General features: G+C 42.6%; 1 protein-coding gene and 1 long non-coding RNA gene across 3 annotated transcripts in view; one reads left to right on the top strand and one right to left on the bottom strand.

The window, feature by feature from the left end:
* mylk4b (myosin light chain kinase family, member 4b) overlaps positions 1-10444 on the bottom strand; it is a 43346-nt gene extending 32902 nt beyond the window's left edge. The window contains exons 1-2 of the mRNA XM_086144725.1: positions 10263-10444; positions 1014-1266 (exon numbers count right to left, since the gene is read on the bottom strand). Coding sequence (XP_086000851.1) covers positions 1014-1266; positions 10263-10318 — 309 coding nt within the window. The 5' untranslated portion in view covers positions 10319-10444. The remainder of the gene's footprint in view (positions 1-1013; positions 1267-10262) is intronic.
* LOC147237155 (uncharacterized) lies at positions 8810-12538 on the top strand. 2 transcript variants are annotated; one of them, XR_015106011.1, is made up of 3 exons: positions 8810-8906; positions 10333-10525; positions 12480-12538. It is a non-coding gene; the product is annotated as an uncharacterized LOC147237155 (long non-coding RNA). The 2 variants fall into 2 exon arrangements; XR_015106010.1 differs by lacking the exon at positions 12480-12538 and adding an exon at positions 11594-11659.
* Positions 12539-13340: the final 802 nt, after the last annotated feature.

The raw sequence follows: 13340 nt of genomic DNA on the forward strand, positions 1-13340 counted from the left end.
CCCTCAGTGTTCTAAGGTTGGATAAGTGATGCTATGTAGGTTGTTTGCTATTTTATTAGTCATAAGAAATGTATGGGTCAAATGTAAGTGGATAACATGTCCACTATTAATGAGCCAGTGGTGTAAATCTGTAAGAATAGTGTCAGAATTGTGATTTTCTATTTCTTCCTACCCAAGCAGAGTTTGGGATTAAAACATTGGGAAAGAAGGTGATTTTTCGGCAGATAATTTTCACATTTTTGTTCAAAATACTGCAGTAGGCATCAGGTCATTCATTCATTCAGTCATTATCTGGAGCGGATTCCATCGGTCATCGGGCGAGAGGCGGGGTTCACCCTGGACCGGTCGCCGGTCGATCACATGACCACATACATACACACACTACCATTCACTTTCTCACACACACATCACATACAGATAAACAAGCATTCACTTTTTTCGTTCACATGTCATACACAGACACACAACCATTGACAAGCATCCACTCCAGGGACTCTGAATGGAACCAGGAAGCATAAACAACTGTGCCATCCAGCTTCAGATCAACATACCCATATTAAATTACCCAGAAGATGCATTTTCAGAGGAAAAAAATCACCAATTTCAATTTCACTCAATCATTACCCAAATGGAAGAGATGCGGAGGATTAAATACAAGACCAAACAGACCAGTCAGAAAGGGGAAATTATTTTTCTTTGGGGTTTTCTTTACTTCTTTGGGGTTTTCGGTCGTAATGAGCACTACGACAAAGGCAAGCAAACACAGACACACTTATGAACTGTATATTAAAATCACCACCGCTACCACATGTTAATTCTGAATTCACCATCTGTGTTCCATTAATCTTGTGTATTTCTGTCTTTTTCAATTCAGAGTTTTAATTATCAAAGTCTTGATAAGACACTGGCTATTGTAGTATATCTTTAAAATTGATTCCCAAATTTTGTTATCGTCTAATTTTAAATTTCCCGAATACTTTTTTGCCTCTCAGAAAAAGAGTGTTTTTGCTCACCTGCTGATTCCCTCCTTCCAGCTCCACGTGCTTGAGCTCCCAGAAGCAGCGCATGGTCTCCACCTTCTCCAGGTGGCGGTAGAAGGCCAGCCGGCCCAGGCGGAGGCTGTTGCTACGGTTACGGATGGCCTTCAGTCCCTCCATCTTCTCCACAATGGGGGACATGGGGATGGGCGGCGGCACGGCCGAAATGGGGAGTTTTCCGTTGTTCTTGCCGGAAACCATCTCATTTTGAGTGCTTTTCTTGTCAGACCTATAATAATAAACAGACATTTAGTGTTTTGACTGAAATAAAATGATGTAGATATTTATTTAGCTGTGAGAGCAGCAAAATCAATTAGCAAAATGTGTAGTTTAATAATTTACATTTAAGATATGAGGGAGAAAAAAAAAAAAAACATGAAATCCTGTCCTGTGGGAACAACTGCTGGAAAATATATATATATATAAATATATATATATATATATTAAAATCATCAGTATTTTTATTTTGTTTTTGATGACCATTAAAAACACCCTGAAGAACCTGAGGGAAAGAAAACCTTTCATTTCTGGAAACTAAATTGGTAACTGTCCATTATTCTTTCTGTTTGTGATTTTTTAACATTGTTACTTTATTTGAACTTGACCGCATACAACATCTGTTCTTTCTACTTCGGGTCTTGTTGCCTCGGATTATAGATTTATTTATATCGAATCAAAACACAGTTGTCACAACAGCGGCGAGGAAACACTGTATTTTTTTGCTGGTGCGGAAGCCTCGGACAGATCGCAGCTCAATGTGGGCGGCCTTCTGTATCAACCCGCTGGGTGAGAGCGTGAGAGAAGGCAAGAGTGTGATAAAGACAGAGGTATAGGGTTGGGAAGGACAAAAACAAATTATCTCAAATTAATACTAACAGTAACACCGACAGTTACATGGTAATGGCCCACATGATATTATTATAGCTTTACCAGTGGTGGGCTGTCAGGGCCTACAAGGACTTCTCTGCCGGCCTAAAAAAAATATCTGAATCATCTCAATCATAATATTTTGTCAATGAATACTTATTAAATAATTCCAAATAGTCTGTTCACTTCCTTTCATAGCTTTCCCCCTGGCTGGGCCACTTCCAGTCATGTATTAGTCATGTATTAAAGCATTTGACCAATCACATTTTAGCCATCATCTGTTGCCAGGCAGGGTCAAAGTCAAAGAATTCTGCCTGGGGGGGGGGGGGGGGGGGGGCCACAATCGGTTCTGCAAGCCCTTTCCACAAAAAATAAGTGTTGATGACTGTTGCTTCAACCAATCCGATTTTGAGTTGGCGACATCAAAGCCTTCTAGCTGGCTTCAGCAATGTCAGTGGACAAGTGTATTAGTGAGGAGAAGCTTACTAGCCATTATTTCTTTTTTTTAACGGTAAAACTGTTTTACTGTTCATAAAAGTTATGGCCACACCAGTTGGGACCTTGTTAGATGAGCGAGCCCAACAACTTGGGAGAAGATATGAAGTTATTGTTATGCCTTGATTATTGTTATGCCTTGATGAGGTATCTCTCAGCAAAGTAAGCCTATGTTAACATGTCTACAAGCTAGCCTAGCCCTTACTAGAAGCTTTGTCAAAAAGAGTTTTTTAGGTCTGCAATGAAGAGCTTGATTTGCACTGGAGGGTGAAAAATTTGGATTAAAAAATACCGATCACAATTAATGAATGGGAAATAAGAGCCATTAATTGTTGATTTTTTTTAGGTTGGCAATTAATCTGAATGTACAAAAGTGCCGAAATGCATTGTGATTTTCATTTTGTTTGTTTACCACTTAAATATAAAACAGAAGAAGAGAAATCTAGGACAGGTTGCCGTAAATCCATTCCGTCTGATGATTTGTTTACACTCTCTGAAATCAAGCGGCGTTATTATTAAAGGGATCTGCAAAAAAATCTCTCTGCTCGTCGATCGTCCGGCGCTAATCCACGTCCTGGAGACGATCGACACGCTGCGCACGCCGGCGGACAGCTGTGCGGCATGTACACTGGATAACTGGGCGGTGAGGTGAAGACTGGGGGGGACAGCTGGCTTTCTGCTGCGTTCTACCTGTTGAGCCCCTGGGGGGGTCATGGAAGATCACCAGGGATATTTATACCTCTGGAGTGTAAATGTCCCGACTTTGCTTGACAATTACAGAGGTCATAGAGCGGTTGTCGTTTCAGCCTGTGATGCAGCCAGGGCTGTTCCTCAGCATCAGGGGCTTTCTGGGGGGTAGGATTTCAGCTCCAGTGCTAAAACCAAAAGACTGGCCAGAGATGCACCTGTTATTCCTGCTTATTTTGGCCCTTTAAATTTGATTTATCTACACATTAGAACTTCAGATTAATGAGGTACTGGAGGAACAAGACACCAAAATGACTCGCAGCGCGGAGAGCGGTATTAATGGATGGTAATCCGCAAAGACGGTCGTAAATTTTCATGTGATACACAACGGCGGCAATTATAGAGAAAGCATTCTGTTTGCATGCGCGCGTAAGGATAGTTCCCCCTGGGACGATGATTGCTAAACGTGAAACTTCTTTTCCTCATGAACCGCACGCCTCGGAACCTTCCGCAACCTCCCGGGAAATTCTTTATAACTCGTCCCCGACAGCTGCCAGCACTTCAAAAGGAGTTTAATGTAACCATCCGTCAAAAACAGACTGTGACACGCCAGCCGACGACGTCAAACCGCGGCTGATGCAGCAGTCTGTTTGCCGGGATTGATTTCATCACAACGCTTATCAACAAAAAAACAGAAGACGGTCTCCCGGGCGCTCCTCAGGGAGGGCCGATGGTGGCAGGACACATGCATGGATGTACTGCCAGACTTTTTATTGTCAGACAGCCGTATCATGTCAACAGGCTAACTTTGTTTACCGTGTATTAACCACAGCAAGTGTTTGCATAGTGTTCATAAAACATCCAAAGTGATTATACCTTTGTAAATCTTTATACCCCACCAAGAGATGCAACGACAGCCAATGGTATATTTAACAAAAAACATACTATAATGGATGGACAATGATCAACTTGGTAAATCACGAGACCATGGGACTTGTTCTATTTTACTCTTGCAAGTTGCATGAAATCTTATTTCATGCAACTTGCAACTTGGAACTCATTGTGCAAGTTTGGCCATGCAAAGGCAGGCAGATGGAGACCTTTTTCAAAAACATTTTCCCAACGCCAGGGGACTGAAGTGAGTGTGGAACACGCATTTTCTTGCTTAATCCTAGAAAATCAACATCTTTTTCTTTATTCCCATTCAAGATTTTGCCTGACAAAAACCTATGATGTACAATGTATTTGTCAATATTAATCTATGAGTGAAATTTCAGAAGCGCTCGCCGGCAACGTCTGGCGTCATACATATAGAACTATGTTGATTGCAAGTGTTTGGTGGATTTAAATTAATTTTTCTTTTAACCAATTCCTGTGCTGCATGTTTGCCTGTGTGTCATTTTTATCCCCGCGAGAAAAACTGATCTTGTTTTAATCATCAACATGAAACGTCCTTATGTTTTATTTTTGCGTCATGTGATAGCATTTAACCAATTGTCAATATCTTGGTCGCCGTCGTGACAGTCAGTGTGTTATATGGTCCAGAATAAGAATAAGAACAACTTTGATTATCCCTAAAGAAATTGTTGTGCCAGAGTTTCAAGTAAAACATAACAATAATAAATAATAGCAGGAAATTGTATAAACAGCAAAAAAAAAAAAAAAAAAGGGGGGGGGGAATAAGAAATACAAATAAAACTATAAAGTGTAAAAGTCAAGGCTATAAAGTGTTTTAAGGTCTTAAGTACAAAGATTTTGAGATTCGTCCCAATTCTGTGACGCACCTTGTATAAGTAACGTATGTTCAGTCACAAGTGAAACAACATGATTTTCAAACAGTTGTCTAACTGATATTTTTTCCTATATTTAAACCAGTGGAATTCCACAACCTCTTAGAGCGACAGACAACAGTTGTCCAAACGGTGCGCCTGTGCTTTTTAAATTTTGCTGTTTTGAAGGGCTACTTTTAAGGACTCCCGCCCGTGTTTTGACGGCATCTGCCACTGAGAAGTGCGCCGGGCCAGATGCTCCGCAGGAGGCAGACTGACCCAGGGTCAGTCTCTTTGAAGGGCTTTATTTTGGGTGCACCATCGTACACAGTGGGGTCAGGGGGCCACGTTAACGCTAAACCGGAATACCTCCATGGGCGAAGAGCCCGCTGTAGCTGCCGCGAGGCTTGTTTCCAGGCAGACGGGGCGCTGGAGCTGAATAAACAGCTTTCCATTGTGGTCCCTTTGACTCACTGATGGAGCCACCGGTTACGTAATGGTTTTGCGAACCCCGCGCGGCTTTGTTTTATGTGCGTATTTGCGCTAGCGGCGAGTCTCCAACTGTCCGAGCAATGCTGTAGTTTGTGTATGTTGGTTTTACTTGGTAGTGCACGGTAATCCCCCCCCTCCGCCTCCCTTCCCCGGTCGATGAAATGACGGGGGGGGGGTCCCTATCTGTCTTCTCCATCATAATCCTTGTATGTAACTGATAGGAAAGGGAGGCCTGCGTGTATCTCATAACTCTTAAAGTAGCAGTGGGTCATAGAGAGACCCAGAGGACTGCAGCTCCACTTCTGTTTGTTTAGATAGAGAAAGAGCCTGAGAAATAAAGGGGCATGCCTTGTATACCCCCACCCCCACCCCCACCCCAAACCTTAAAAGTGCCAGAAGAGCAAAGCGATGAGGGGAAGCACGGCTGCCAAGACTTCTTCCAATGTCTCCACTGGAATAACCCGACCACCACCACCTCCAAAGGAACCCCCCCCCCCAAAATCTATTTGTGTCTGGGGGGTTAAAGGAATGAAACCATGCTAACTGTCGATTATGACAATAATGCTAATAGGAGGAGACACCATGGTGATATTTTGGTGTTCGGGAGCGAGGCCAAATTCTATATCAAAGGCTGCGCATAGCGGCGGGGGGGGGGGGGTTATTGTAACAGGCTAATTGTATAAAGCACAAGCAAGGGAAAATCAGCTCAGTTTGACGCTTCCCAATGTTTCCCTCCCAGATTTAAAGCACACAAGACGGCAACGAGTGAAACAGAGACCGGAAGCAAATATGTGTCCATCTTCTGAAAGCCATTTCCTTGCTGTTTTTCAAAAACATAATTGAATATAGATGAGATCTAATGTCTATAGTTTCCAAAATGAAGTGTAACATTTGTAAAGAGATCAAGTTTAGATTTGAGTGGCCAAGATGGTAGAAGGGAAAATTGGATGTCAACTTGTCTTTTTTTTGCTTTTACGGACAAAACAGGTCTGTGGTGACGAAGGATGAGGGTTGCAGGTTAAAGAAAAGTCAACAAAAATACATAAACAAAAAGGTGGGACAACCAGCTAACTCATTTAATTCTCAAAAAGGTTCCAGCATGTCCTTGAATATGGGATGTAAATCTGGCATTTCAAGACAAAGACTTAAACCATCCAACATTTAACGGTGACCTTGTCATGATTTTAGAGCATGTTGACATGCAGATATTTCAAATAACATTATAAAGGGAACATATTGCTGTACATCTTGAGACCCTGAATGGATCTCTTAAAAATATTTGGAATTCTTGCTTCAGCGGAGTAGAGATCTGTCACATAGCCACATTCACAACCAAAATGTTTTTACTAAAAAGCCTGAGCAACAAATTGGATATAAATATGTGTGCGCTGTGTGTGCCCAAAGCTGAAGCAACGCTTGGGTCTTGTGGTTTAACCTAGCTCAGCACGAATGCTGTCAGTTAGAGGCCGCGGGGGGGAGGTTAAGCTAGGCTACATCGAAGATGCCGTCCCCAGACCATTTCTAAGCCGGCCTATTAACACAACGCGTCGTGTTTAACACATGTAGAAATAGAAAATGAGATATCTTAATGTCACAAGCACATATTAGCTTACTTAATGGAGCAATTTCTTGATCATCAACAGCTGGCCATCGAGACAAAACAGCGCTCTTTTCAACCAAAATCCTGGTTCACTTGAGTTTGTGTCCAGTTCTGTAACTTGCAGGGAGCAACATTTAAATACAGCTTATTGCTAAGCTAAGAGAAACGGATCACAATGTAAGAAGACATAGTACAAGAAACTAGCAAAAAAGTAGATGGTGATACAGCCACTGTGGAGAAGATGACCAGCTTGCATATTTCACACTAAGTTTAAGAAGACCAACAGAAAAAGGGGAAACTATACGACTATTGAGCTAAATTTGGAAAAAGGTAAGACAATTGAAATATGTACTTATATATGCTGAATCTATTTCTATGCTAAAGAGAAAAATGTTATTCATTCCTCTTATTTGCACCGAGCAGAGCTCGTGGCATCACCTTGCACGTTAGCGACAGCTTTTGCACAACAAGCTTATCTATAATTGGAGCCCTGACGGTTAAGTGTTGCTCATTCAATCACTTTGCCACGGAGTGACTTATTGAGTCCCAGGTCTTGGCCTGCGTCCTGATGGATCATCTCCCGAACATCCCGCATGAGGTAGTGGATGGAGATCGAGCACAAACTGATAATTCCTTCTCGCTTTTGCTACTGTTTAAAGTTGGGTTAAAACTAGACGAATTCCGGTGTGAAAGCAGATGAAAGGGTCGTGGCACCGTAAACTGAGTTTTATGTTCAAAGCTGGTAGCCCCACTTTAAAATGATTTATTTTCAGGTGGTACAGCCAAGATGCGCATCTATATTTGACTTGGTGTCAAATAACAGGCCAAATTTAAATTCTGCACCATTAAGTAAGGGCCGGTTATTTCTCGTCCAATTAACATTTTATTCTGAAACGATAACCCTCCCGCTTCATGTATCTGCTGCTTGGTAAACACTGTGGTCCCTCTCAGCTAAGATAACATGAAGTGGTGAGCAGAGACACAGAGTCTGCTATGTGTGTGTGTGTGTGTGTGCATACGCATACACCTATATGATCCACACTTATGTAAATGTGTGTATGTTGTCCAAGGGCCAACTTTGCTGGGGTTTGTTGGTCGAGTGAGGAGGGAACAAGCTGGATTAGAGGTTTGTTTGCTAGAGGGCCAAAAACCTGAGAGGATATATTTTGATTAATTTTTTTCATGCTTTATCTGATATTTGTAGATAATATGAAGACGGCAAAGTGAAAAATATAAAATGTTATACATGACACTGTTGATTATCTGGAGGGATTTTTATCTTTGTCCTTTCTTCTTTGTGAGAAATGATGTGAAGAGTAGCAAGAAATTATGAAATTATTCTTTTTTATATATTCAGGCTGACAGTGACCGTTTGTGGCTGATGTTGATACAACTTTTGTTATGGAAGTAAGGAAAATGGATAAATAAAAATGACATTTTTCTTGGCAAATTTGCACAATTATGACAGGAGTATTTAAACTTTTTCTTTTTTACTGTTTCCATATGGAAATAGTGGGGAGGTGGCATGTGTGTGTGTGTGAGAGAGAGGTTTTGGACTGGACTGGACGGCCTTCAACCCCAAGGGAAGTATTTCCCCCGGGGGGGTGCTCCTGTCCTGGTTTGGTCGCGGCATGGAAACAGCCATCAAAGCCTATAAACCATAGGAATGTGTGTGTGTGTGTAAGGGGAGGCCGAGTGCGTGGGTATGAAGAGTAAAATAGAACACAGCATCATCGTTGAATCAACCATTTCTTTTTAACTCATGAGTTGCTTTGGATGAAATCAGCAGCAGAATTAAGCAAGGGGGGAAAAAAAAGAAGCGGAAGCAAAGCCGAGGTGTGTCGGCTCCTCCTCCTCCAGCTCACCAGTGATGGAGATCGACCGGAGGAAAGGCAGAGGAAAGGCAAAAGAGCAGCCAACATACTTCTGAGGCCAGGCTCTCTTGTTAGCAGGGCTTCGGTGAGTGACCGCTGCCGATTTTCGATATTAGCTGGCCTCAAATTAAGAGGGAGCTTATTTAACGTCCGGCACTGTTGTATCGAGTGGCCAGCGGGTTAATTTTTCTCCGTCTAAACACGATATTCTCTCCTTTCCGGCCTGCCAGCACTTCTGAGGCTCTTATCGCCGCCGCGAGCCAAGTCCCGATCATCGTGTCATCGGCGTTCGCAACTAAGTGTCCGATGCAAATAGTTGGAAGGAGGCTGTTCCCTTGAGATGCGGCCAAGCTGTCACCGAACCCCGGAGCGGCCTTGAAATTCTGCTAGGCTATATACAATGCACACACAGGGAGAATGTATGGGAACAGTATATTCCTATGGGCTTCTCAGAATTCTGCATAGTCATGGCTGTGCAAAGACACACACACACACAGATGCTGGACCGCGCACACAAGCACACACTCGTTTGTGTCCCCGACGGACATATTTATTGCCCGCAGCCTCTCTAGTCCTTCAAAAGGTCTATAAGTCAGCAATCTCGCTGCACAACAGTGTAACCGTAGAACTTCTGGTCAACGCACTTTTCCATTTTAACCAGCAGGATGAAAAAGGCGAAGAAGAAAACGCGGCCCTTATTTTACTCCTTACAAACCTCTGATGGAGTTTTGTTCTCCTTAATAACAAACTTACATGGTATTTCTGTCTTTTTTTGATAGATACTAAATTACAATTGACCAATGTTATACCTATAAGGCATTAATCATAGTAATACTTTTAATTTAGGCAAAAATAGAAATGTGCTTTCAAAAGTGGTACAGGCGTTTAAACCTGATGTGAGGTCAAAACATGAAGAATCACTTGACGATTATTATTCATTTGAAAACAAAAAAAAAAGTAAATCAGCGATATTATAAAGTAAAACTGATAAAACTCAATTAAAAGTTCTCTAAGGGGATTGATTTCAAGACATGCCGAGGCACGACCTTGAGGGAGTGATAATACAGTCTTTATTAGCCTCTTTTTTATCCCAATAATTCGATTTGAAATGAAAGCAAAGACTAATGCTGATCAATCCCCGTCAAAACCAAGCCTGTTAAGTTAATGAGTAAACGAATGATCGGTAAATCAGTGCCGACTTAGCTTGACAAGTGGCACCTTGCACTGCATGTAACTGATCCCGCACGAAAAGGGGTGTCAGAATTCAAAGCACGCAAGTTCGAGATTGCTTACGCATTTCTCTGGAATAACACAAAGAGTGTGCAGGACGCATGTTCAAAAAGGATAAAAAAAAAAAAAAAAACAGTCAAATTAGGCAGATTAAACTTGCGGCCGTCCGTGCACACTTTCTGCTGGCCAGGATTCGCAGGGGAAGACTCACCCTTGATAGTTGGGTACATTTGCAATCACCAAAATGGTCTTCTCCTTCCCTCCCATGTCTCGTATGTCAGCGATGAAGCCTTTGTCTCCAGGTCTCCAAACTCCCTCCGCTGGGTTCTTGCCTCTTGCTGCCAACGCCGACCAGACTGATCCTGAGTGTCCGGCAGAGCGGCGGGGACGGTCTCGCTGCTTGTGACGCTCTGCAGTGGGAGCCGCTGATGTCCAGGGATAATCACCAGGAGGAGTGTGTGAAGGAAAAAGAGGGTGTGTGTTTAAACCTATGTGTATGCATGTGTGTGTGTGTGTGCTTGTGTGGTGGATGAGAGGGTGGGTGGGGTGGTTGTGGGGGTGTGCGTCTGCTCTGGGGACCACAAGCAGAGGAAGTGTTCCAGGGAATGAGGCTTGTTAAAATGGAACGCGTGGAATGCCAGAGTGCCATGTGTCCCAGCAAGAGGACGGATGATAGACCGAGAGCGGCAGTCAGTTACACTTTAAGGGGGGCAAACATGGGGCGGAAATTTGGAAAGAGATGGGTTTCTGAAGTAAGTTGGTCATCGACCAAGCGATTGATTGAAATTGTTCTCGCGCCGCAGCTTTTAACGCCCATGTTAATATGGGCCGCACAGGTGGCAGATACAGTAAAAAAAAAGACCAACAGTACATAAACATTAGTTAATAAACTATAAATAAGTGAGTCAAACCCCCACAGCCGGGCAGACCCGGCAGCAGAGGTGTGCCTTTGTTAAAGAGACGCTTGTTAAAGGAGTTTATAAAGTGGAGCTTCACAAATGTAGTTAAGTGGAGTGAAGCAACACAGATTCATTTGGACTTGTTTTAAGGACATTACATCAAAGTTGGATCAGCCTGGAGTTTGTTTTTACACTTTAATTTTGAGTGTGATTCCTAATCCAGACCTCCATGGGTTGATACAATTGATTTCCATTGATCATTTTTGTGTGATTTTGTTGTCAGCACATTCAACTGTGTAAAGAGCAAAGTATTTCATAAGAATATTTCAATCATTTAGATCTAGGATGTGTTTTTTAAGTGTTCCCTTTATTTTTTTGAGCAGTGTAGTTCCACATACAGAAGATGTTTTTATCGCTTCTCGCCTTCAGTTTAGATGATCCTTTACTCGTCTCTGTCTGGGGATAATGGAGTCTTACAGCTGCAGAATGTTTAAGAGTAAATGGGAACACATTCAAAACCAGGTGGGAATTAAATATCAATGGTTTAGGAGAAGGTTCGATGTGAGGCCTTATCAGGCTAATGTAGCCTAATAGGCTCTGCTCTGTGCTGTGCTGTTAGCTGAAGGGAGTCTTTTTTTCACAGGTTTCGCGTGGAGAAGCTTGTTAGTGAGTTTTAAAGACGTTTCAGTGAGGCCCCGGAAGATCTCAGAGTCAAATTAAATGGGGTTTTAGGTAGCAAAAGCTGAAAAAAACGCCACATGTCTCCGAGGCATCAGTGGGCTATCCATATGTAACAGTGTTCCTTGTCAGTATGAAACAGTGATGGGCAACTCACCGACTGCGCTGGGTTGGCTGCACCATCACAATGCCCAACTGCACCCTGGTCCTTCATGCCGGCGGCTGAAAGCAGAGATGTAAAAGACCAGCTGAAAATAACACTGTGGAGATGGTGGAATAGAGTACACGGTGATTAAAGCTGTGCTTCGGCGCGCCTTCTTTGGAAACCGGAAATTTGTAAGGCAGGAAGGACTCCAGAGCTTTGAAATGGAGGAGCGGGTTGAAGGAAAGAAGGCGTCAAAGGAGGAAGATGATCTGCAGTCCAAATTAACCCATACCATATACTTTATATAATGTTCTACATGGCACAGACCATGTGACCCTTACACTGCGCATTACAATTATGTGAAAACTCACTGAATAAAACTAATGTTAAAGTATTTACTTCCCTCCCAGGACCTAGTAATCATCTGTATATAATACCACCATCCAGGGACTACAAATATCAAAACCTCTTGAATATTAGGCTGTTTTTCTTGCATTTTAATACACAGACATTCAAAAAAATGTACTAAGTTGACAAAGTAACTAAACAATACAAAAAAATTAAATCATGCTATTTGGTTTTCTTTCCTCTCAGTAAAACGCGGGAGTTACATTTTCTATCAAATGTCTGTAAAACAGTGATGGCAAATCAAACAAATACTGAACCCATGAATGTTGACGTATTCAATGTGATTTTCCCTCAACAGCAGCTTGCAGTTTCTGGCTGACCACCCATTTCAATACCACGACGAGGAAACAATACAGCACATGATTTTTCGAAATAAAAGCCGGTGACTAGATTTTCACACGATCATCCATCATATTTATTGCTGTCGTTTCCTCCACCTTCCCATCGGAGAGCACACTTCTTTCACTCCACCCTCATTTTCTCTATGCTAATTGGAAACACCGGTTCTGTTGCTACAGGGTTTAACAGGCGCTTTACGTCTGTCCCGGAGTGTCGCCCTTGGCCAAATATTTGTGTTGCTCTAAATTTAGCCAGTCCGTAGTTGGATTATCTCGGGACAATAAGGCGGCCAAGCGCTAGCCACAGGAAACATGCCTGTGCTGCACTCTAAGTGTGTCAACACACAATCACAAGTCATGATAAGTGTGTCACTAGCAATAGCTAAGCCCATTCTGAAGCAATTAACAAATATTTGTGTGTAAAATGCCGGCAAATCTGAAAGCTACACGTAACAGCTTGTTGTGAGATAAGATAAATTGTTCCAGCCGGGAGTCAGTTCAGCCACATGTTGTAAAGGGACTGCAGCCATGTGGAAATCTGTATCTGTAAATAGGCATGAACTTCCTCACACTAGCATGCAAACGTTAATGCAGAAAATCAGGCAGCAGCTGGCTGGCTTATCCAAGCCTCCCATTCTGCCCCCCGACCCCCACCACTCCGGTACCCCCTATTTCTTTCACCTCACCCACTTTCAAACCGGGCCTCTCAAGAATCAGCTGCAATATTAGCTCGCCATTTGGACAGTAGGAAAAGCCTGTAATGTACAAAACGATGCGACAAATTCCAGTCATTAAAAAAATTTCTGCGTTTGGTTAAGTGG

Source organism: Fistularia commersonii, chromosome 1, assembly GCF_037954325.1.
Source record: "Fistularia commersonii isolate RoL2024-O1a breed Wild chromosome 1, RoL_Fcom_v1.0, whole genome shotgun sequence".
NCBI lineage: Eukaryota > Metazoa > Chordata > Actinopteri > Syngnathiformes > Fistulariidae > Fistularia > Fistularia commersonii.